At 42.6% G+C, this 25,625-nt stretch overlaps 1 protein-coding gene and 1 long non-coding RNA gene across 4 annotated transcripts in view; one reads left to right on the top strand and one right to left on the bottom strand.

Annotated features, from left to right (window-relative positions):
* The window catches only part of LOC124037794 (phospholipid-transporting ATPase IF-like), a 74,249-nt gene extending 56,293 nt beyond the window's left edge, over positions 1–17,956 (bottom strand). For all 3 annotated transcript variants that reach the window (XM_046352865.1, XM_046352864.1, XM_046352866.1), the window contains exon 1: positions 17,695–17,956. In XM_046352865.1, coding sequence (XP_046208821.1) covers positions 17,695–17,724 — 30 coding nt within the window. In that variant the 5' untranslated portion in view covers positions 17,725–17,956. The remainder of the gene's footprint in view (positions 1–17,694) is intronic.
* LOC124037797 overlaps positions 16,805–25,625 on the top strand; it is a 43,485-nt gene continuing 34,664 nt past the window's right edge. Inside the window, exon 1 of the long non-coding RNA XR_006839233.1 lies at positions 16,805–16,956. This is a non-coding gene — a long non-coding RNA (uncharacterized LOC124037797). The remainder of the gene's footprint in view (positions 16,957–25,625) is intronic.

Below are 25,625 nucleotides of genomic sequence, written 5' to 3' on the forward strand. Positions count from 1 at the left end.
TGAGATTCATCTCCAGAACAGCGAGGGCTTTGACATGGAAAAGTGCAAAGAAAAATGACTATTTAAAGAACAACCTGAGGTTCAAGGAGCATCTGACAGCATTTGACAAAGAAGCTTTGAATCGTCTGTGGCCGATGATTGAGAGAGCAAGGAAGGAAGGGAAAAGTGCATACTTTGCAGAAGCCAAGGCTTTTGTTAATGTAAGGGAAATTCCCGCTGACGACTAGCTTGTTGACTGCTGGATTTATCAAGTGAGTTGTGCAGGACTGAGTTTTATTTGCATCTGATAAAACTTGATATTTCTTGACGAAAGAGCATTGTTTATGTGAGCGAAACTATATATTTTCTTTATGGGCAGGGAAATTCGCACGGGCACTTAATGTTAGCTTGATGGCTATTTGTTTTACCAATCTGTGGTACAATGTTATTTGCAATTGTATAAATATTATATATAATATTTGCATGGTGCAAAGGACTGTTTTTATTTGCAACTAGTAAGAACTTAAGAACCCGATTCATGTGAACAAGTTTAATATTTTTCATATAGTCAATGTGATAGTAAATGTCCATTTCTGTTTTTTATATTAATGCCAGTGGAATCTGTAATATTTTGAAAAGGAAATCTTTATTTTTGTATTGTATGGGTAAGAGTACAGACTTTTATTTAATTCAAGAAACTCATGCCTGTCCCACAGATACTGCATTTTGGAAGTGACAATGGGGGAATGAAGTTTGGTACTAATCGGTCAGCAGGTGTCGCTATTTTAAAAGGCAACTTTAAGGGTCAAGTATTGAGTCATGAAGCAGATAATACAGGGAGATGGATTATACTATTGGTAGATGTCAACCACATTCAATTCATTGTTGTAAAAACTTATGCTTCCAATAACAAGTCAAGTAACTGCATTTTATTTATAGACATTGAGAGGAAAATAAAGTAAAATGATGTCTAAATTTCCACTGGGGTGGAGATTTTAATACAAATTTTAATACAGCATTACGTGATCATTTAGATAGATGGCCTCCTAAGGATAGCAGTTCTGTTTGTGAGATAAGGAATATATGTCTAAGGTTAGGTGTTCTAGATATTTGGAGACATAAGAACCCAGATAAGATTATGTTTACATGGAGTACCAAAGATTTATCTATACAATCCCGTATTGATTTCTGGCTGATATCTGAAGATATGGCTGACAAGGTTGATACGGTCTCGATTGAACCATTGATTTTAACAGACCACAAAGGGATCTCAATAAAGATAAATATGTATGGTTTGTCAACAAAAAAAAGTTAGTAAAGGTTACTGGAAAATGAGCAAGACTTTACTAGAGAATGAAGTATTTAAGAAGGAAGTAGCAGGAATTATTGATAAATACTGGAATTGTGCCTCTGTTATGAACACATTTGGAAGTTACTGGGAGCTAATGAACTTTTATATAAGGCTTTTGGCTATTTCAATGGGGATAGAAATTGCTCGTGCCAAGAAAGAGAAATAATATGACATCATAAAAGGGAATCATGGATTATACTAAAACTGAACTAACTAATCAGGAATTACTGGAGCTATCATCATTGCAAATGCAGTTAGACTGTATCTACGAGGAACAGGCACGGGGAGCGTTTGTAAGATCAAGACAAAAATGGATGGAAGAGGGAGAGAAAAATACTAAATATTTCTTTAATTCAGAAAAAGGGCAGGTGAAAAGACATCCATATGTAAATTAATGATTAATAATACTCCCAATGAAAATCCAAAAGAAATCTCTCAGCATGTTGCCCAGTTTCATCAGAATCTGTATACATCAACCCAGTCAACTTCTAATGTGGATATTTTATTAGAAAATGTAGCAAACATTGCTAAGAAGATAGATAATGATTTCAGGGATTTTTTGATGAGAAGTTATCTGATTTTGAGATAAAAATACTGTATTAAAAGCCTTAAGGACAATATGTCCCCTTCGAAATGATGGTTTCTAAGCGAGTTTTATAAAGCATTCAATGATAAATTGATTCCTTCCATTCTTGCTATGTTTCAAGAATCAATAGAAAAATGGGAGTTACCGTCTTCCTTAAAGCAAGGTGTAATTACTTTGATTCCCAAACCTAATAAGGATACTCTTTATATAGACAACTGGAGACCCATTAGCCATTTACATTTACATTTAAGTCATTTAGCAGACGCTCTTATCCAGAGCGACTTACAAATTGGTGCATTCACCTTATGACATCCAGTGGGACAGTCACTTAACAATAGTGCATCTAAAACTTAGGGGGGGTGGGGTGAGAGGGATTACTTATCCTATCCTAGGTATTCCTTAAAGAGGTGGGGTTTCAGGTGTCTCCGGAAGGTGGTGATTGACTCCGCTGTCCTGGCGTCGTGAGGGAGTTTGTTCCACCATTGGGGGGCCAGGGCAGCGAACAGTTTTGACTGGGCTGAGCGGGAGCTGTACTTCCTCCGTGGTAGGGAGGCGAGCAGGCCAGAGGTGGATGAACGCAGTGCCCTTGTTTGGGTGTAGGGCCTGATCAGAGCCTGGAGGTACTGAGGTGCCGTTCCCCTCACAGCTCCGTAGGCAAGCACCATGGTCTTGTAGCGGATGCGAGCTTCAACTAGAAGCCAGTGGAGAGAACGGAGGAGCGGGGTGACGTGAGAGAACTTGGGAAGGTTGAACACCAGACGGGCTGCGGCGTTCTGGATGAGTTGAAGGGGTTTAATGGCACAGGCAGGGAGCCCAGCCAACAGCGAGTTGCAGTAATCCAGACGGGAGATGACAAGTGCCTGGATTAGGACCTGCGCCGCTTCCTGTGTGAGGCAGGGTCGTACTCTGCGGATGTTGTAGAGCATGAACCTACAGGAACGGGCCACCGCCTTGATGTTGGTTGAGAATGACAGGGTGTTGTCCAGGATCACGCCAAGGTTCTTGGCGCTCTGGGAGGAGGACACAATGGAGTTGTCAACCGTGATGGCGAGATCATGGAACGGGCAGTCCTTCCCGGGAGGAAGAGCAGCTCCGTCTTGCCGAGGTTCAGCTTGAGGTGGTGATCCGTCATCCACACTGATATGTCAGCCAGACATGCAGAGATGCGATTCGCCACCTGGTCATCAGAAGGGGGAAAGGAGAAGATTAATTGTGTGTCGTCTGCATAGCAATGATAAGAGAGACCATGTGAGGTTATGACAGAGCCAAGTGACTTGGTGTATAGCGAGAATAGGAGAGGGCCAAGAACAGAGCCCTGGGGGACACCAGTGGTGAGAGCGCGTGGTGAGGAGACAGATTCTCGCCACGCCACCTGGTAGGAGCGACCTGTCAGGTAGGACGCAATCCAAGCGTGGGCCGCGCCGGAGATGCCCAACTCGGAGAGGGTGGAGAGGAGGATCTGATGGTTCACAGTATCGAAGGCAGCCGATAGATCTAGAAGGATGAGAACAGAGGAGAGAGAGTTAGCTTTAGCGGTGCGGAGCGCCTCCGTGATACAGAGAAGAGCAGTCTCAGTTGAATGACTAGTCTTGAAACCTGACTGATTTGGATCAAGAAGGTCATTCAGAGAGAGATAGCGGGAGAGCTGGCCAAGGACGGCACGTTCAAGAGTTTTGGAGAGAAAAGAAAGAAGGGATACTGGTCTGTAATTGTTGACATCGGAGGGATCGAGTGTAGGTTTTTTCAGAAGGGGTGCAACTCTCGCTCTCTTGAAGACGGAAGGGACGTAGCCAGCGGTCAGGGATGAGTTGATGAGCGAGGTGAGGTAAGGGAGAAGGTCTCCGGAAATGGTCTGGAGAAGAGAGGAGGGGATAGGGTCAAGCGGGCAGGTTGTTGGGCGGCCGGCCGTCACAAGACGCGAGATTTCATCTGGAGAGAGGGGAGAAAGAGGTCAGAGCACAGGGTAGGGCAGTGTGAGCAGAACCAGCGGTGTCGTTTGACTTAGCAAACGAGGATCGGATGTCGTCGACCTTCTTTTCAAAATGGTTGACGAAGTCATCTGCAGAGAGGGAGGAGGGGGAGGAGGATTCAGGAGGAAGGAGAAGGTGGCAAAGAGCTTCCTAGGGTTAGAGGCAGATGCTTGGAATTTAGAGTGGTAGAAAGTGGCTTTAGCAGCAGAGACAGAGGAGGAAAATGTAGAGAGGAGGGAGTGAAAGGATGCCAGGTCCGCAGGGAGGCGAGTTTTCCTCCATTTCCGCTCGGCTGCCCGGAGCCCTGTTCTGTGAGCTCGCAATGAGTCGTCAAGCCACGGAGCGGGAGGGGAGGACCGAGCCAGCCTGGAAGATAGGGGACATAGAGAGTCAAAGGATGCAGAAAGGGAGGAGAGGAGGGTTGAGGAGGCAGAATCAGGAGATAGGTTGGAGAAGGTTTGAGCAGAGGGAAGAGATGATAGGATGGAAGAGGAGAGAGTAGCGGGGAGAGAGAGCGAAGGTTGGGACGGCGCGATACCATCCGAGTAGGGGCAGTGTGGGAAGTGTTGGATGAGAGCGAGAGGGAAAAGGATACAAGGTAGTGGTCGGAGACTTGGAGGGGAGTTGCAATGAGGTTAGTGGAAGAACAGCATCTAGTAAAGATGAGGTCGAGCGTATTGCCTGCCTTGTGAGTAGGGGGGGAAGGTGAGAGGGTGAGGTCAAAAGAGGAGAGGAGTGGAAAGAAGGAGGCAGAGAGGAATGAGTCAAAGGTAGACGTGGGGAGGTTAAAGTCGCCCAGAACTGTGAGAGGTGAGCCGTCCTCAGGAAAGGAGCTTATCAAGGCATCAAGCTCATTGATGAACTCTCCGAGGGGACCTGGAGGGCGATAAATGATAAGGATGTTAAGCTTGAAAGGGCTGGTAACTGTGACAGCATGAAATTCAAAGGAGGCGATAGACAGATGGGTAAGGGGAGAAAGAGAGAATGACCACTTGGGAGAGATGAGGATCCCGATGCCACCACCCCGTTGACCAGAAGCTCTCGGGGTGTGCGAGAACACGTGGGCGGACGAAGAGAGAGCAGTAGGAGTAGCAGTGTTATCTGTGGTGATCCATGTTTCTGTCAGTGCCAAGAAGTCGAGGGACTGGAGGGAGGCATAGGCTGAGATGAACTCTGCCTTGTTGGCTGCAGATCGGCAGTTCCAGAGGCTACTGGAGACCTGGAACTCAACGTGGGTCGTGCGCGCTGGGACCACCAGATTAGGGTGGCAGCGGCCACGCGGTGTGGAGCGTTTGTATGGTCTGTGCAGAGAGGAGAGAACAGGGATAGACAGACACATAGTTGACAGGCTACAGAAGAGGCTACGCTAATGCAAGGAGATTGGAATGACAAGTGGACTACACGTCTCGAATGTTCAGAAAGTTAAGCTTACGTAGCAAGAATCTTATTGACTAAAATGATTAAAATTATACAGTACTGCTGAAGTAGGCTAGATGGCAGTGGCTGCGTTGTTGACTTTGTAGGCTAGCTGGCAGTGGCTGCATTGTTGACACTACACTAATCAAGTCGTTCCGTTGAGTGTAATAGTTTCTACAGTGCTGCTATTCGGGGGCTAGCTGGCTAGCTAGCAGTGTTGATTACGTTACGTTGCGTTAAAAGAACGACAATAGCTGGCTAGCTAACCTAGAAAATCGCTCTAGACTACACAATTATCTTTAATACACAGACGGCTATGTAGCTAGCTATGTAGCTAGCTACGATCAAACAAATCAAACCGTTGTGCTGTAATTAAATGAAATGAAAAATGTGATACTACCTGTGGAGCGAAGCGGAATGCGACCGGGTTGTTGAGTGCGGAAGTTCTATTCAGTAGACGTTGGCTAGCTGTTGGCTATCTAGCAGTGTCTCCTACGTTAAGGACTAATAATAACATCAGACTAGTAATAACATCAGGTCGATCTTAGATATGATTGACTATAATGACCTCATCCTTGATGATAGTTTTCTTATGTTTGTTGATTTTTATAAAGCTTTTGACACTGTAGAACATGAGTTTATGTTCAAAGCAATACTTTTTTTGCGTTTGGTGACTTTTTTTGAAAGCAGTCCAAACTTTATATAGCGGTTGTACTAGCTCTGTAAATGAGCTCAAAGGACATCCCAAAGATTTGATATTGGCCGTGGAATTAGGCAGGGCTGCCCAATCATTTTATTGGTTACCCAAATTATGGCTCTTCATATCAAGAAAGGGAATTTGCAAGGTGTTTCAGCACTTGGCAATGAATTTAAACCATGTCAACTGACTGATGATACCACCATATTCTTAAGAAACAGAAATGGGGTTTCTAAAGCAGTTTCCTTTATTGAAGACTTCTCCTAGTTTCGGGTTTGAAAATGTATATCAATAAGTCAGTCTTATTTCCACTCAAGGATTGTGTTTTACAGGAAGTATATGGTATCCCAATTTAAGATAAGGTTACTTATCTTGGAATTGTTATATGCAAGGATGAAAAACAAAGATAAGGAAAATACTTCCCTAAGTATTTATTTGACTCTGTTAGTGGTTTAGAATTGTTTTGCTTTGATGTAATAAAATCCCATTAAAGTTGGCCAAATTCCATAAGCAGGCAATTTTAGCTTGGATGTTAGCGTATAAATACAATTTTCTACTCACAGATCATTTATATGGGACAACAAAGATATACGATTTAAAAATATTTTATTTTTTTTGTAACTGGTTTGAGAATTGTAATTTAAAATGTTACATACGATAAATTCTGTGAAACATGTTTTGGAAAGATTCAACATGAATATTGACAATAAATGTGATTTCTGTGGAATGGAGAAAGAGACCATGTTGCATTTGTTTTTTGCCTAGAATTATTTGGGACTGACATACAGAATTTTGTTACAAAAAAAATAGGACCGGTTGTACTACAATATTTAATTCAACTGCTAATAATACTAGGTCAATTTCAAATTCACAAAGCAAATGGTCTATAAATGAATTTAAAAATGAATTTATAAATGAATATAAAGAATATTGCATTCCTTTAACTAAAGTGAAAAAAAAGGCAATTAAAACTTGTATTATTAATGAATATGGTTTGTTTGTTTAGGATTCCTGGCAATGTAAATAGTTTGTATGTATGCTTGTTTGCATGTGACTATTCCTCTTTTGTTTGTTGATATTTGTTTTTGAAAAGTATTATTTTTTAAATGGTGCATGTGTGCCTCTTGCTAGCTGTCACTCAAATAGCAAGTAGCTAGCTGTCACTCAAATAGCAAGCAATAGTTGAACTTGAATGACTGTTATCCAGTTAGCACATCTCTTGCACTCGTAAATTCACTGGCTATCTACTCAGATTTCTGAGCACTCGTCTCATTGTGCATGAGCGCAGAATAACTGATGAATTTACGAACACACGCTGAATATTACCGGTGTCAGTAAACTTCAGCAAAACAGTTATACCAAATGTTGTTGCCTGCAGCACAGTTAGTCACTAAAGCTCTACATAACATGTAAACTGGCTCTGCTAGAGCGAGTAAAATTGTCAGTGAGGTTCTCTCTCATTTGAGTCTGGAAGTAGCTAGCAATCTAGCCAGTTAGCTTGGTCCTTGAATTCTGTTTTAGGAACACTTGGCGCAACCATACTCCTCAACCAGAGCGTCCAGTGTCAATAGTGCAGTGTACGCTCTGAATTTATGAACAGACAATGTGACAACGCTCTGAATTTACGAATGCAGGGCACACTAACACATAGGAGGCAATTTACAAATGGATCCTTAGTTGTCAATCAAATGTACTTGTCATCGATTAGCAGGCAAGTTACCATTCAGTCATCAAAACGTGGGTTGGGACAAGCATGCATTGGCAGGCAAGCTGCAGAAGGACGAGGAGGCTACAATTCCTCATCGTTTATAAGTGCAATTTTGACAGCCAACTAGCTGAAAAAGTTTGAGAGGGTTTATCTAGTGTTCCCTTGTTAGATTTTAGCTCATCTCGCTCTGGCTAGCATTAGTTGTTGGTGTGCATAACTGAGGGAGAGAGAGCCTACATTTTCAAGGTTGTTTGATCAATAGGACTGTAAAGTTCACTATGTAACATATTTGAAGAAAACCATTCTGATGTATTTTGTGCGAGCGAGCGGTGTGGTCAGCATGTCAGGGTCACAAGCAGCTTATCGGCAAGAGTTGGCAAGATGAGAGGAAAAGTTCAGCTAACAAGGGCAACTACAAGGAGCTTGCAGATGTAATTGCACATTATGATGCATATGGAAGCCCCTACTGCCTCTTCTCTAGGTTGTCGAAATCAATTCAGAAAGATTTGATCACTTCCATTAAAAGTGAGATTACGGGGGAACAAAATGGCGCCGTAGAGAGAACACGGTGTTTCAGCGAGCTCTCGTGGCATTCGTAAATTTATATTCTTACATTAATCTCCTAGCTTGAAAAAGTATAATGAGTCTTGACGACTATTTCTCAAAAATATCCGACAACATGCCCAATAGAACTACTAAGAAGTCGACCAAAACCACCACCCCTGTGGATGTGCATGAGGAGCTAGCTAACGTTAGCGAAGCTAACACCATTGCGGACCCAGGCACAATGGACCTGATAATTCAAAAGATGACTGATAACATTACTAAAGTGATCGATGCTAAGATAAGAACGGTCTTGGAAGCAATAGCAAGCCATTCAGCTGAAATACAGAGCGTTGTGAAACGTGTTGTTGAGGCGGAAGGAAGAATTGCTGCAGTGGAAACTTCAACTACATCTATGGACGCTAAGATAAAAGCACTTGAGGAACAGGTGCGCGAAATGGCGGAGCACATTGACGACTTGGATAATCGAGGACGCAGATGCAATATTCGTGTTGTGGGACTCCCAGAAAATTCTGAAGGGACACGTTCAGTAAAATTCTTTGAGGAATGGATCCCTGGCTACCTACAAATGGACACTAAGGCTGGTCGTGTGATGCTGGACAGAGCCAATCGCTCTCAAGCACCGATACCGGGCCCCAATCAGCGCCCACGGCCGGTGGTTGTAAAGTTCCACAACTTCACCGACAAGCAGCGCGTCATGGATGCGGCTAGAAACATCGGCTCTGTTGGTAGTCAACATAAAGGTCCAAAGGTCTCATTCTTCAATGATTACTCCACAGCGGTTGTACGAAGACGCAAAGCGTTTGATGAGGCGAAGGCTCGACTCAGGAGAATGAAGATGGACTACGCACTGTTGTACCCGGCCACATTGAAGATTATGGTCAACGGATCACCTAAAAAGCTCTACACACCTGAAGAGGCTGCTGCGTTTATTGACTCTCTCGGGTAAATAACTCTAAGCTGCACCTCCACAGCATTGAATAACTTTGCTTATTTTTGGTTGAATCTGATCATGAAACAGTGGTGGGAGTCCTCACGTACTCCGGCTCAGTAATATTCGTATCTTTATTATTTTTCTTGCTAAAGTAATAGCCACTATAGCTCAGGCTGAGATATGTGTTAATCCATATTGGTGCCCAGGCTTGGTTTTAGGTGAAAGAGCCTCAATCTTCTTCTATTGATTTTCTTTTCCATATATATAAAGGATGAGGCTATTGAGCGGCAATGCGGACTTAAGAGTCTACATTGGAGAGTTGAAATCCCCTGTATGTTAGCTAGTGGGAAAACCCCCTTTTGGATTTTTACATGTTTAATTTTTGGGTTCAGTATAGTTCGAGTTCAGGGTTCATATTTTTTGTTTATGCTCAGTGAGATGGAGGAGAGTTCAACACATGGAAAAAGGTACCACCCCGCTTTTACAGTAGGATCCAGTCTGAATATTGAATGGTCAAGATACAATGGCAGATAACAGACTGCGTGTATGTACGTGGAAAATTAGAGGGAGCCATAACCCCATTAAGAGGAAGAAAGTATTGTCTTTTTTGAAAAAATTAAATATTGATATTGCCCTGTTACAAGAAACCCATTTGGATGATAAGGAGCACCTGAAATTACAACAAGGAGGGTTTGGTCAAGTGTTTTTCTCATCATTTACATCCAGAAGTAGAGGTGTAGCAATTCTGGTGAAAAAGAACTTACCACTTAAGGTCTTGAATTGTGTGAAAGATAAATTTGGTCGCTTTGTTATAATTAATGGTACTTTACAAGGGCAGAACATGTCCATAATGAATATTTACTTCCCCCCTGATTTCCTCACTAAAGCATTTCTAGACTTTTCAGAATTAAACTCAGACACTGCAGTGGTTGGAGGAGATTTTAACTGCTTGTTGAACCCCCTTATTGATAAGTCTCCCAGCGGTATAGCTTCACTCTCTCCTCAAGCTAAGTCACTTAAAGTTATTTGTGATGATCTGGGGTATGCGGATGTCTGGAGAGCTTTCCATCCCTCCAACAGAGATTTCACTTTTTTCTCTGCACCTCATGGATGTCAGACTAGAATAGACTATTTTTTTATGCCCAAGACGTCTTTGCAGTCTGTTTTATCTGCTAGGATAGGAAGCATAGTCATATCTGATCATGCTGAGGTGATCCTGGACATAAAACTCAACGGGGCATTCAATCGGTCAAGACATTGGAGGTTGAACACAACCATTCTTAAAGACCATACATTCACATCATATTTTATAACAGAGTTTAAAGCATTTTTCTCTATTAACTCTCAATCAACAGATAACCCCTCGCTCCTTTGGGAGACCTGTAAAGCGTATGCCAGGGGTCTGATTATGTCATACACAGCTACTAAGAGACAGAAAAAGCGGGAAAAGCAAAAAATGTTAGAGGGTGAATTAGGAACTAAAGAGAAGGACTACATTAAAACGCTCACTCCTGCCCTATTAAAGGAAATATCAGTCATTAGATCAACGTTAGACTCTCTCCTAACACAGGACGCTGAAAAGAAAATGAGATTTGTCAGGCAAAAGCTATATGAACATGGCGATAAGCCAGGAAAGTACTTGGCATACCTAGCTAAAAAGAGGGCTGACTCTCAGTCAATTGCTACTATTACTGATTCTGATGGTAATCATTTATATGAAAATAAATTGATAAGTGACTCATTTAAGAAATTTTATACAAACCTTTATGCCTCAGAACTGCCAAAGAATGCACCCAAATTAATGGAGAACTTCTTTGGTAAGATTGAGCTCCCTACTATCTCCGAAGAACAGAGGTCCCTCCTCAATGCCCCTATTACCAAGGAAGAGATAATGTTCGCAATTAAGAATCTGCAAAATGGTAAGGCCCCAGGACCAGATGGGTTTTGTAGTGAGTTCTATAAAGAGTTCCATGGCCTGATCCTTGAGCCATTGCGTGATATGTTTAACCACTCATTTTCAAATGACCAACTCCCTCAAACGCTGAGAGAAGCCAACATTTCACTTATTCTCAAAAAGGGAAAATGTCCAGAGTCTTGTTCCTCGTACAGACCAATTTCCCTTCTGAATGTGGATAGAAAATTGCTTTCTAAAATTCTAGCCACAAGATTAGAGGACTCATTGCCACTAATTGTGAAAGGAGACCAAACTGGCTTCATTAGGGGCCGTAAGTCATGCAACAACGTCAGGCGGCTTCTTAATGTAATTCAAGCCTACCAACAAAGTGCTGTGGATGGTCTTGTGCTCTCCCTAGATGCTGAGAAAGCATTTGATCGTGTGGAGTGGTCTTACCTATTATTTGCTCTAAATAAATTTGGTCTGGGGGACAACTTTATAAAATGGGTGAAAGTTTTATATGATGATCCTCAGGCTGCTGTCCTTACTAATGGGCTACGGTCAAATAGCTTCCCTATACACAGAGGTACCAGACAGGGCTGTCCTTTATCCCCCCTCCTCTTTGCACTCGTTATGGAACCACTGGCCGAGGCCATCAGGGTAACGCCTGCTATACAGGGGCTGCTCATTGGTGATGTTCACCATAAAATAAGCTTGTATGCTGATGATGTCCTGATATTAATCTCTAGTCCCAAGACTTCAATTACACCTCTTATTAATATTATTGAATTATTCAGCGGATTCTCAGGCTACAAGATTAACCTTACTAAGTCAGAGGCTATGCCACTTGGTAGCCTGCATTCTGTACCTAATACTTCTCCCCCCTTCACTTTTAAATGGTCTCCCTCAGGTTTCATGTATCTGGGTATATTTGTAACTCCTAAATTCCAGCTAATGTACAAAGCCAATTTTGTTCCTTTGTTTGATACAATAAGACAGGATCTGGAGCGCTGGAACTCTCTCCCCATTTCTTGGTTGGGTAGAATATCCCTCTTGAAAATGAATGTTTTACCTAGACTACTTTACCCAATCCAAATGATCTCAGTATTACTCTCCAATAAGGTAATAAAGGATGTAAATGGATGGCTAAGTTCCTTTATATGGAGTAAGCGCAAGCCAAGACTTAAGATGGCAATATTGCAGCTGCCAAGTTCTATGGGCGGCTTGGACCTGCCCAATATCAAGTTCTATCAATGGTGTGCCCACCTTTGTTATATTTCTGACTGGATCACAAATGATGACTCCTCTATTTGGTTAGACATTGAGACTTCTCTTTCAAAATACCCCTTACAGGATCTTTTATTTTTCAGAAGTTTCAAGTCTGTAGAAGAACACTGCAATAATCCAGTTACACTTAACACACTCAAAGTATGGAGGTCAGTTCAACGCTTCCTGGGAAGGTCCAAACTAACCTCTGCTCTTACCCCAATTCTTAACAACCCAGATTTCAGCCCAGGATTGCTGGCTTTAACTTATGGCTTAATAAGGGCATACGCAGGCTAAACAACTTATTTGCTGATAAGATTTTGTTGTCATTTGAGCAGATGGTCGAGAAATATCGACTCCCAAAGCAGGACTTTTTTTCCGCTTCCTACAAGTAAGACATTATATTCTGGAGAGCACCACCTTAATTGGTAACCCTGATGTGTCTGTCATTGAAAGAATTATTTTTTTCCCACAAAGGAAAATGTCTGTAAGTCTGTTTTATGATACTTTAAGGTCCTTTTCTGCTGTCAACACACAGAGGGTGAAACAAGTGTGGGAGAAAGAATTGTCTGTTACTATTGACGAAGAGATGTGGGAGGACATTTGGAGATATGCAAAAACAATATCTATATGTAACCGTACTAGAGCAATCCAATTAAGAATAATACACAGATTGCACATATCCCCAAATCGCAGACATGCTTTTAGCCCCACTTCCTCTTCCCCTCAGTGTCTTAAATGCAAAACTGATACAGGCACCCTAACACATTGTTTATGGTCATGTACCAAAATACAAAGATACTGGTCTGGTGTCCTGCAAGAAATTGAAAAGATCCTAGGGGTTTATCTAGAATTGGACCCAGTTTCTTTACTGTTAGGTCTCCCTAGTAGGCATGTTACTTCTGTCTGTAAAAGGAGGCTTTACAACATCCTTACCTTCGCAGCGAGGAAAAACATCCTTTTACAGTGGATTAGTGATAAGGTTCCTTCTATTAAAGACTGGCATAAGATACTATTTGAATGGGTGCCTCTGGAATATCTGACATATACATTGCATTCTAAAACAGACCAGTTCTACAAAGTATGGGAACCTTATCTAAATTATCTAGAACCTGAGGTATCAACTATTATGCTGCAAGGATTCTCTTAGAATGGCGGGGATCTATGTATTTCAGAACTACACTGTACGTTCCATGTGTGGAACCTAACCTCTTGGTTTAAACTGAGCTTTTTTGTTTAATTTCTGTTTGTAAGTTTGTTTAAAATGTATGTATTGAGAGACGCAATGATGGTGATGGGGTGAGAGAGGCACAGAGCGGGAAGAGGAAAATGGTGTGCGTATGTATGGGTGTGTATAGGTGTGTGCGTGCGTGCGTGTATGCATAGGTGTGTGTATATGCATGGGTATATGTATATGTGTGTATGTATGTGTATATATGTATGTGTATATATATGCACGTAGATATGGGTAAGTGGGGGCTGTTTTTCTTTTTGTTCTGTGTGCTTTGTCTCTGTTGTATCTCTTAATATGGGTGAAAATTGTGAAATTTCAATAAAAATACTGTTACAAAAGTGAGATTACAAAGAGGTTGACGCAGCGCATTCTTTTGCTCAAGTAGGCTTACCACTTTCCTCCGGTATTTATTTAGCAAAGGTGATAACACAATCACTCCTGACAGACACACTCAAACTCTTTACATAAATGTTGCAGCAGCCTAGGCTACACCTAAACATTAGAGATCTGACATGCTGTATGGGATGAAATCAAGATGATTTTTCAGTCAACTCTAGGCTACTAATAATAACAGCTGCATACAGCCTATGCGCCATGTCCATCTGGCAAGGGTAAACAAATTGGTAACGTTTATGTATTTATAGTCCATTTGTTTGTCAGGAGGAAATGTGAATGTGATTTTGTTTTGTTTATATTTAAACATGGGCTGACTAGGCTGCCTATACCTTTTCAATCCAAAATTATTAACTGGAATTAATCAATCAACATAGTGATGACAAACTGAATTAATTTTTAATTAGACCTACAGTTTCATAGGCCTGTATGACGCAAACATGCATAAGGCAAATTCAGCCCTGTGAGTTCCAATGTCCATCCGTTGTGGTCTGTGTGGAATAACCCCCGTTAGTCTAGTATAAAACAGAGGTGGGACCAAGTCATTGTTTTACAAGTCACGAGTAAGTCTCAAGTCTTAGCACTCAAGTCAAGTCCCAAGTCAAGACAGACAAGTCCGAGTCAAGTCCTAAACTGAGTTTCGAGTCCTAAACAAGTCATAATGTGCTCTTCACCAAATGTAATACCATTTCATATTTTGAACAAGAGTAATAGTTAGCATATTACATTTACGTAAATCATGAATGTTTAAAAAAAATATCTATATACTTATTACTTTCCAAATAAATGTCATATTTCCATGGAACCACATGGGTAGCCATGAGAAAGAGACACAGACAGTGATCGACTATCGCAATCGGGCGATGTAGTCTCTCTCTCTCTTTATATATTTATATATATATATATATATATATATAGAAAGTATGTCAATGGTTTAAGGAACAGCAGTAATATCAGGTAGGATTTAGGCTAACAACTGCCTAGACAGTTGTAGCTCAATCTTGGGTGCAATGATCACGTTCCCGCACCAACTGACTGTGAAGGCTCACTGATTTAACGTTACATTAGCCTCCATGATACACTAGTAAAGTAATAAAATATATAGCTGTTGGCTATATTAGCCACGACTTAGTGTTTTGTGCAGCTTCAAATGTCGAACAAAGTTGTAAATTGTTGCGCCTCAGTCTAATTTTCTTCCCACTTTTTTTGCAATCTGTTTTTTGTTGATACAGCGCCGTCTTTAGATCTGAAAATAATAATTTGGGGTATCATCTTTCCAAGGGCTCCATCTGAATTCACCCGCCGATGTTCCTCTGCACTGCCACGCACAACTTTTTCTCAGCTGGCACAATTTGATTGGCTGCAGTCCGATTCAAACTGTAATCCGTTAAATGAAGAATTCATGCGCTGCACACTTTTTAATATTTGGGCTTGGGGAGGGTATCAAGTCATAAGTCTCGAGTCCAAGTCAAGTCACGAGTCATTGGTGTTAAAGTCATATAAAACCTTTTTAGAACTGATTAATCATTGTCATACCCTATATGGTCCGGCATTTTCCTGGTTAGGTTACAAGATAAGGAAAAACTCCAGGCCCCAGGGGGGAAAAACAATTGTCCCATCACTCTGGGACCTATGGTGCCACCAGTCTGCTCGCAGTTGTCAGTTATCGTCAGGTACAGTGCATTCAGAAAGTATTCAGACCCCTTGACTTTTACCACATTTTGTTAAGTTACAGCCTTATTCTAAAATGGATCAAATTAATTGTTTTCCTCATCAACCGACACACAATACATCATGATGACAAAACAGGTTTTTAATGCTCAGACCCTTTGCTATGAGACTTGAAATTGAGTTCAGGTGAATGCTGTTTCCATTGATCATACTTGAGATGTTTCTACAACTTGATTGGAGTCCACCTGTGGTAAATTCAATTAATTGGACATGATTTGGAAAGGTACACACCTGTCTATATAAAGGTCCCACAGTTGACAGTGCATGTCTGAGCAAAAACCAAGCCATGAGATTGAAGGAATTGTATGTAGTGCTCCGAGACAGGATTGTGTCGAGGTACAGATCTGGGGAAGGTTACCAAAACATTTCTGCAGTATTGAAGGTCCCCAAGAACACAGTGGCCTCCATTATTCTTAAATGGAAGACAATTAGAATCACCAAGACTCTTCCTAAAGCTGAGGATTCAGGAGAGATGGGCCTTGGTCAGGGATGTGACCAAGAACCTGATGGTCAATGACAGATCTCCAGAGTTCCTCTGTAGAGATGGGTGAACCTTCTAGAAGGACAACCATCTCTGCAGTACTCCACCAATCCGGCCTTCTCGGTAAAATGGCCAAAAGGAAGCCACTCAAAAGGCATAGGACAGCCCGCTTGGAGTTTGCCAAAAGGCACCTAAAGACTCTCAGACCATGAGAAACAAGATTCTCTGGTCTGATGAAAATAAGATTGAACTCTTTGGCCTGAATGCCAAGCGGAGAAAGTTGTTGCCCAAACCTATCATGGTGCTTCTGTAATGGAATGTGGCTGCTATTTGTATTTACAGCTAAATCCCCTCCTGTTCCCTGATTTTTAAGAGGTGATTACGCTTCCAATCCACTACCATTTTCATTTCGCTCCTCACATGTATTCTCTCATCCACTGGCACATTGACTGTTTCCTCTCCAAGCACTGAGTAGGCCTGTCAATTCCCATTACTATATGTAGAGTCAATCACATTACAAATTATTTAACTCCTTGCTTGGACTAACTCATTATTAGCCCTGGTCTAAATGTGTGTTGTCTTCCCAGTCAAAACCGGTCCTGCCCTCAGTGGAAGAGTTGACCTCTTCTCCAACACCATCTATGATGAGCCTGTCCTGCACTGAAGCCTACAGTATATCCACACCTCCACTAAAGTCAAGCCTCTGAACACCTCAACTCATCCTATCACTGCTGTAATCCCGTCCCAACACTGTAAGTAGCCCTCTTTCCCAATAATATTGTAATATAAGTGTTATTCTTTAGGTAACAAAAGTGAAACACGCTTTGTCGTCCGCACCTATACGTGGGTCTCCCATCCTCAATTTGTTCATATCCAACTAGCGTCTAATTGTCCAAATAAACGGCTGCGTTCACACTGTATTGCAATAGAATTCACAAATGCCTTTGTCATTCCCAAACATTCTGACTTTATGAATGACCATGTAAGTGCTTGCGTGTCAAATGTACAAAACGTCATTCGTCCTGGGCTGGGGGTGTATTATGAACAGATTTAATAACAGTTCCACTTTAAGATGAATGCACTAATTGTAAGTAACGTAAACTCTCGATAACGTCTGCTAAATTACTCAAAAGTAGCTAATTATAGTTAGCTAGTTTAGTATAGCTTAGCTCATCGTGCATAACAGAACAGCCAACTTGCTAGATACATTCTAACGCAACTCAAATGTATAAGTGAGCCCTGGTTGGATTAATGCAGTAGCTAACAACTAGCCCTACTCATCTTTGGTAAATAAACAAGCCAGCTAGCTCAGCGGCGAACTTACACAGGCAGCCAGTTGATCGGATTCTTAACTCTTCAAAGCAACTAGGTAGCTAAATCATATTGTTTCATGTGCATCGTCTTTCTCAATAGCAAAGTCGACTTGCTATCGGATATTTCTAGCTAGTTAACGAGTATTTCTAGCTAGTTAACGAGGATACTTTACTTACCAGCTGTTGCCGTATCCACCGTAGTAGCATCCTTGCCAAATGTCATCCAAAGTAGCCAGCAAGGTGGCTAGCTAGCTATTCCCGTAAACCCTTCCCAAACCATAAATATTTCCTTTTACAGACAGTGTTCGTTACACACAACATCCAGGCTGTGTGATTATGTGATCAAACATGATCTCTAACATTACGTGGAAGTAATTATGTCCCTATTAATGTGACGGCTGCAAAGTCTGTCTCGTCCATAGAGAATGATAGAGGCCTCTAGTGGCCAAAAGTCCGGTTTGGCATGGGCAGCGCCATTAAGGGCTTCCACCTTTTTTTTTTTTTTTATGTAGTCAACTGGGTGGAACTCCTGGTGACCCTGTTGAAGGAGTGGGATATGACTCCATCAGGTGTGATCAGCCAATTGTGAAGAACATTTAGTACTTCAAAATGTGACCCACCACCTAGATTGGATCCTAGCATTTGAAATTGTGTTTTTTACATTGGATAAAAGTAGACTCAGAACTAGAAAATGTTATATTAATGGGAAAGTAATTCTGCTTGGAAAGTTGCTAAAAGTTTGAGAAAATGGCCTGGTAATGTTTTGGTACACCTACTGGCGAGCTCTTTGTCTACACCATTCAGCATCGTTCACACCCTCTTAAGCCTTAGCCCCACTAGTCTCTTTAAGGAATCACAGTAGTAAACAACCAAAGATTAAGACTAAGTGGTGATGGTAGTAAAAATACACTATCTAATCCAGACCTATATTCTAATCTGATTTTGGTGCAGGCTATGTTCTTCACATTAGTCTCTGCTAAGCACACTATATCAAATAGAATCAAGGTTTACTTGTCACATGCACAGGATACAGAAAATGTAAATGGCATAGTTAAATTCTTACTTTCATAGTGGAGTCTTTTGTTTAGACATGTAGCTAGCTAGCCAAACAATGAACCATAATCCCAACTCTAACGCTAGGTTGAAAACAACTGGGAACTCAGAAAAAATGCCTCCGACTGGGGGGGAAAATATACTTGAATGGTCATCCAACTCAGTATTCCAACTCGGAAACTTTCTAGAGCTCTGACTTTCTGATCTGAAGATCAATGACATCATGATTCGACGTTGCATTTTTCCAAGTTCCCAGTTGTTTTCAACGCTGCAATACTACCATGCATGAATCTGCAAGTAGCTAAAGCTAAACTAGGTTAAATGTTAGCTAGCAACACAAATGGCTTTATGAGACTACACGGATCATACACATAATGTTAGCTTGCGAACCAGCTAGTCATTTGCGTTGCTAGCTATCTAATGTTGAACCTAGTTGTTTAGCTTTAACTACCTGCATTGTAGTATTGCAGTGTTGGAAACAACTTGCTTTAACTTTCAATGAAAATGACTCTGACTAAATTAGACACTTATATCTGAAAATGAAAATGCAACTTTTTCAGTTCCTCATATCTTAAAAAAAAGCAGTGGTAGAAAAGATTATCCACACATACTGAGCAGCTCATGTTAAAGACAGATACAAGGCAGACTAACCCGAACTCCTATATTGGCATGTCCAGCCCATCCATTTGTTAATCAAATCATGGCTAGCGGTAAGGGTCCTGTGTTTTTCCCTGGCTAAATCAACTAGCCTTATACCCTAACAATTGTATTTGTATTAACGGGGGGGGGATTCAAATGCCTCTCCTGTGAAGTAGTGATGTGCAACATACACCTAGCTTCTTGAAACAGGTCAAACATGCTGTCAGACGCTAACATGGCACAGATGCAAAGATGAGTCCTCTGTCTATCTCTATGGTCTTGCGTCTCCTGTCCCACATCCTTTGTGGACCCCAGGAAGAGTAGCTGCTGCATGTGTGGAATGCCCTTTAGGTCTTTGCGTGTCAAATTATATGTCAACGCTTATGACCAATCAATGATCTGAATAACTGCACGTCACAATACTTTTTTTTACATCGTTTTTACACATGGATTACACTAGCACTCATATTTCATGTCAGTGATGCAATGATGCTGGTAAAGTTGTTGCACAACTGCCATTGCCGCACAAGGGAGATACACACTTCCTAGCAACATGACCTCATCTGATACATTAATGAGTTATGCACCACGTTCACATGCTAGTCAGAACTAGGAAACTCAAATGTACGACTTGCTAACTGGTTGTAGTTGTACATGTGCCGAGTTGAACGAATTAGCTAATCGAACGTCGAAATGCCGCGTTAAAAACAACGGATCTCGGAAATCTGACTTCAAACGACAGTTTGTTCAATAGGAAATATGATGTCATGATTTGACCTCGTTTATTTCCAGAGTTCCCAGTTGTCTTGAAAGCACCATAACTTTCTAGCCAGGGGTCATCTAAAGAACCCCTATATTTTATAAGACAGTTTTTGTATTTGATTGAAGATTGTCAGACCTGGTCTGGTCAAGCCATGCTTATAAGTTTATCTTGCGGCAACATGGCTAGGTAGCTGGGACGCTTATTGCTAAGAATATCAAATTATTGCAGCTTCTGGTCATTGTACCCCAGAAATTGCTAAAACATCTGAATCAAAGCTATTTGTGAGTGACCTTGTTATTCTGAAAACTGAATTCAACATAGTAGGTAGACTGCTTACATCCAGTTAACAAGCTGTTATCACTGTTGACAAAATGCTTGATTTATTCTGTATTTTGACCAGCCCGGTTCCACAAGGGGGCTTAGCCCTCTCATTCACTTGTGCCCCACAGTATTAGTTTTGTCACTAAATAAAATTTAAAAAGTAATGCTTGAGTGAAAGGTTGCCACAATGTGTATCTCCACTGCTCTGTCAGCACAATGGACAGAGCGTGCTACGGTATGTGTAAGGGGGCTAGGGAAAGCACCCCATACAGGAAAGTAATATATTGCAATATACAGTGCCTTTGGAAAGTATTCAGACCCTTGACGTTTTCCACATTTTGTAATGTTACAGCCTTATTCTAAAATGGCTTAATTAAAAATATATATCTTTAGTGAAAAGTTTTTGGGACATTTTTGCAAATGCATTCAAATATAACTTTATATAAGTGTTGACCCTTTGCTATTAGACTCGAAATTGAGTCCAGGTGCATTCTGTTTCCATTGATCATCCTTGAGATGTTTCTATAACTTGCTTGGAGTCCATCTGTGGCAAATTCAATTGATTGGACATGCTTTGGAAAGGCACAGATAGGTAATATAAGGTCCCGCAGTTGACAATGTCGAGGCACAGATCTGGGGAAGGGTACCAAAAAAATTTGCCGGCATTGAAGGTCCCAAAGAATACAGTGGCCTCAGTCATTCCTAAATGGAAGAAGTTTGGAACCAACATAGATGGACCATCCTAGAGATGGCCGCCCGGCCAAACTGAACAATTGGTGAAGGGCCTTGGTCAGGGAGGTGACCAAGAACCCAATGGTCACTCTGACAGAGCTCGAGAGTTCCTCTGTGGAGATGGTTGTCTTTCTGGAAGGTTCACCCATCTTTGCAGCATTCCACCAATCAGGCCTTCATGGTGGAATGGCCCGACGGAAGCCGCTCCTCAGTAAAAGGTACATGACAGCCTGCTTGGAGTTTGCCAAAAGGCACCTAAATACTCAGAACATGAGAGAAGATTCTCTGGTCTGATGAAACTAAGATTGAACTCTTTGGCCTGAATGCCAAGCGTCTTGTCTGGATGAAACCAAGCACTGCTCATCACCTGGCCAATACCATCCCTATGGTGAAGCGTGGTGGCAACATCATGCTGTGGAGATGTTTTTAGCGGCAGGAACTGGGAGGATCAAGGCAAAGATGAACTGCGCAAAGTACAGAGATCCTCGATAACTTGCTCCAGTGCGCTCAGGACCTCAGACTGGAGTGAAGGTTCAACTTCCAACAGGACAACGACCCTAAGCACACAACCACGACAATGCAGGAGTGTCTTCGGACAAGTCTCTGAATATCCTTGAGTGGCCCAGCCAGAGCCCTGATTTGAACCTGATCAAACATCTCTGAAGAGACCTGAAAATGGCTGTGCAGCAACGCTCCCCATCCAACTTGCCAGAGCTTGAGAGGATCTGCAGAGAAGAATGGGAGAACTCCGCAAACACAGGTGTGCCAAGCTTTTAGCGTCATACCAAGAAAAGACAATGCTGTTATCGCTGCCAAAGGTTGCTGCAACAAAGTACTGAGTAAAGGGTCTGAGTACTTATGTAAATATCATATTTCAGTTGAATTGTAATACATTTGCAAAAATGTCTTAACCTGTCTTTGTCATTATCGGGAATTGTGTGTAGATTTGTGAGGGGGGGGGACTATTTATTTATTACATTTTAGAATAAGGCTAACATAACAAAATGTGGATAGAGTCAAGGGGCCTGAATACTTTCCGAATGCACTGTAGGTGTGCACCAACATGATTAAAAGTATTTGCACACCTGCTCATTAAACATCTCATTCCAAAATCATGGGCTTTAATATGGAGTTAGTCCCCCCCCCGCTGCTATAACAGCCTCCACTCTTCTGAGAAGGCTTTCCACTAGATGTTGGAACATTGCTGCAGGTACTTGCTTCCATTAAGCCACAAGGGCATTAGTGAGGTCGAGCACTGATGTTGGGCGTTCAATTAATCCCTAAGGTGTTTGATGGGGTTGAGGTCAGGGTTCTGACCTAGCCTGAACCATGAAACCATGAAAAACAGCCCTAGACCATTATTCCTCCTTCACCAAACTTTACAGTTTGCAATATGCATTCAGGCAGGTAGCGTTTTCCTGGCATCTGCCAAACCCAGATTTGTCCGTCGGACTGCCAGATGGTAAAATGTGATTCATCACTCCAAAGAACGCATTTCCAGTGCTGGGAAAAGTACCCAATTGTCATACTTGAGTAAAAGTATAGATGCCTTTTCTAATAGAAAGTTACTTGACAAACACAAACTATTTGGTTCTAAATATACTTAAGTAGTAAAAGTAAAATCATTACAAATTCCTTATATTAAGCAAAGCAGACGGCACCATTGTCTTGCTTTAAACATTTACGGATAGCCAGGGGCACACTCCGACATCATTTACAAAGATGCATTTGTGTTTTGTGAGTCTGCCATATGAGGCACTAGGGGTGACCAGGGATGTTTTCTTGATAAGTGTGTGAATTTGACCATTTTCCTGTCCTGCTAAGCATTCAAAATGTAACGAGTACTTTTGGGTGTCAGGTAAAAAAAAAAGTACATACTTTTCTTTAGGAAAGTAAAAGTTGTCAAATTTTAAATAGTAAAGTGCCCCCCCCTCCCCCAAAAATGTTCCCCCAGTACTTAAGTACTTTAATGGCGGCAAGCTTTACACTACTCCAGCCAATGCATAGTAATCGTAGCCTTGTGTGCGGCTGCTCGGCCAAGGAAAATCAATTTCATGAATCTCCCGATGAACAGTTCCTGGGGTGACATTGCATCCAGAGGCAGTTTGGAACTCTGTAGTGAGCACCCTGGGCCTCAACCCCGCCCTGTGCAATTGGGTCCTGGACTTTCTGACGGTCCGCCCACAAGTGGTGAAGGTAGGAAACAACGTCTCCACCTCGCTGACCCTCAACACTGGGGCCCCACAAGGGTCCCTGCTCAGCCCCCTCCTGTACTCCCTGTTCACCCATGACTGCGTGGCCTTGCATGCCTCCAACTCCGTCATCAAGTTTGCAGACGACACAACAGTAGTGGGCTTGATTACCAACAACGACAAGACAGCCTACAGGGAGGAGGTAAGTGCACTCATAGTGTGGTGTCAGGAAAACAACCTCACTCAACATCAACAAAACAAAGGATGATTGTGGACTTCAGTAAACAGCAGAGGGAACCCCCCCCACACCCATCCACATCAAAGGGATCGCAGTGGAGGAAGTGGAAAGTTAAGTTCTTCGGCGTACACATAAATGACAAACTGAAATGGTCCACTCGCACAGACAGTGTAGTGAAGGCACAACAGCACCTCTTCAACCTCAGGCGGCTGAAGAAATGTGTCTGTCACTCAAAACCCTGACTAACTTTTACAGATCCACAATCAAGAGCATCCTGTCGGGCCGTTTCGCAGCCTGGTACTGCACCTGCACCGCCCACACCCGCTGGGTTCTCCAGAGGATGGTGCGGTCTGCACATCGTATGACTGGGGGAAATCTAACTGCCCTCCATGACACCTATAGCACCCTATGTCATAGGAAGACAAAAAACCTCATCAAAGACAACCACCCGAGTCACTGCCTGTTCATACCGCTACCATCCAGCAGGCGAGCTCAGTACAGGTGCATCAAAGCTGGGACCGAGAAGCTGTTCAGTCTCTATCTCAAGGCCATCCGACTCTTAAACAGCAATCACTAACTCAGAGGCTGCTGCCTACATGGTAACCCAATCACTGCCACTTTAACAAATGGATCACTAGTCACTTTAAAAGATGCCACTTTAAATAATGCCACTTTACTGTTTACATATCTTACATTACTCATCATATGAATGTACTGTATTTTATGCCATATATTGCACCTTGCCTATGCCGCTTGGCCATAGCTCATCCATATATTATGTACATATTCTCATTCACCCCTTTTTTGTGTGTGTATTAGGTAGTTGAGGAATTGTTAGATATTACTACACTGTTGGAACCAGAAGCGCAAGCCTTTCACTACACTCGCATTAACATCTGCTGATCATGTGTATATGACCAATAGAATTTGATTTGAGTGTTGCAACCGAGAACAGACGACTTACATGTTATGCGCTTCAGCACTCAATGGTCCCATTTTCTGAGCTTGTGTGGCCTACCACTTCGCGGCTGAGCCACTGTTGCTCCTAGACGTTTCCACTTCACAATAACAGCACTTACAGTTGACCGGGGCAGCTCTAAACAGGGCAGAAATTTGACAAACTGACCTTTTGGAAAGTTGTCACTGCCACTCTCCAGTGCTTGACATTGCCAGTCTACTAACCACCGGTCCTGGTAATATTATGCACACCTGCTCCCCTTCATTACACACACCTGGACCTCGCTCCTTTTATTTAGCCCTCAGTCATTAGGCAGTACTGGTTTTGGTCACGTTCAGTACGCTTCTGATTATCTGCCTTCTGTCATCATTAAACTCACCTTCTACACCTGCTTCCTGACAGAATGCTGCCTCAGATATTATAGAAGCAGCAGAAGAGAAAGACCTCTCCCAGACGGTCGGTGAACAGGGATACCTTCTCCGCCAACACCACGATCAGCTGGTGCAACTGGGTACAGTTATGGATGATATCCTCCGCGTTCTCCACCCCCTGAAAGGTTTCACCTCCAACTAGCGGAGGGCCTACCATGAGGCGAGCCAGCTCCCCAGCCTACCCAGAAGTCCACTCAGGGAGGTGATGCATGACTGTCCCTCCCGACCAAGCATGACAGAACCCCATCCAAATGCTGTGGCTTCCTACTCCAGTGCTCCCTCTATTTCAGTCGGGATCCCCCACCGCCAAGAGGTCCAAGGTTGCCATGGCCATTTTCCTGCTGACCGGGCAGATGTTGGATAGGGCTACAGCTGTCTGGGAGAGAGGAGAGGAAGCGCTAGGTTCATACGAGGTTCAGGGCGGTCTTTGACCATCCACCGGAGGGCAAAGGAGGTGAGCAAATATTCCAAATCTGTCAGGGTGCCCAGACCTCTGAGTAAGCTCTCACCTTCTGGACCGTGGCACCCTCCAGGGGATCGAGTGAACAGGCACTCTGCACCCTATTCCGTAAAGGACTGTGAGGAGGTCTAGATGGACGCCAACTTTTCTTTGGAGGCACTCATCACGATGGCCATCTGTCTGGACAAACTTCTTCGGGAGGGCTGATACCTCCCTCACCCCCTCCTTTGGCTGTCCTGAGGCAGATCCTGAACCCATGGCGGTAGGGGCCACACATCTCTCTGCGGCAGAGCAACATCGCCAGAAACCACTGTGGCTGTG

Source organism: Oncorhynchus gorbuscha, linkage group LG06 (genome assembly GCF_021184085.1).
Source record: "Oncorhynchus gorbuscha isolate QuinsamMale2020 ecotype Even-year linkage group LG06, OgorEven_v1.0, whole genome shotgun sequence".
Classification (NCBI taxonomy): domain Eukaryota; kingdom Metazoa; phylum Chordata; class Actinopteri; order Salmoniformes; family Salmonidae; genus Oncorhynchus; species Oncorhynchus gorbuscha.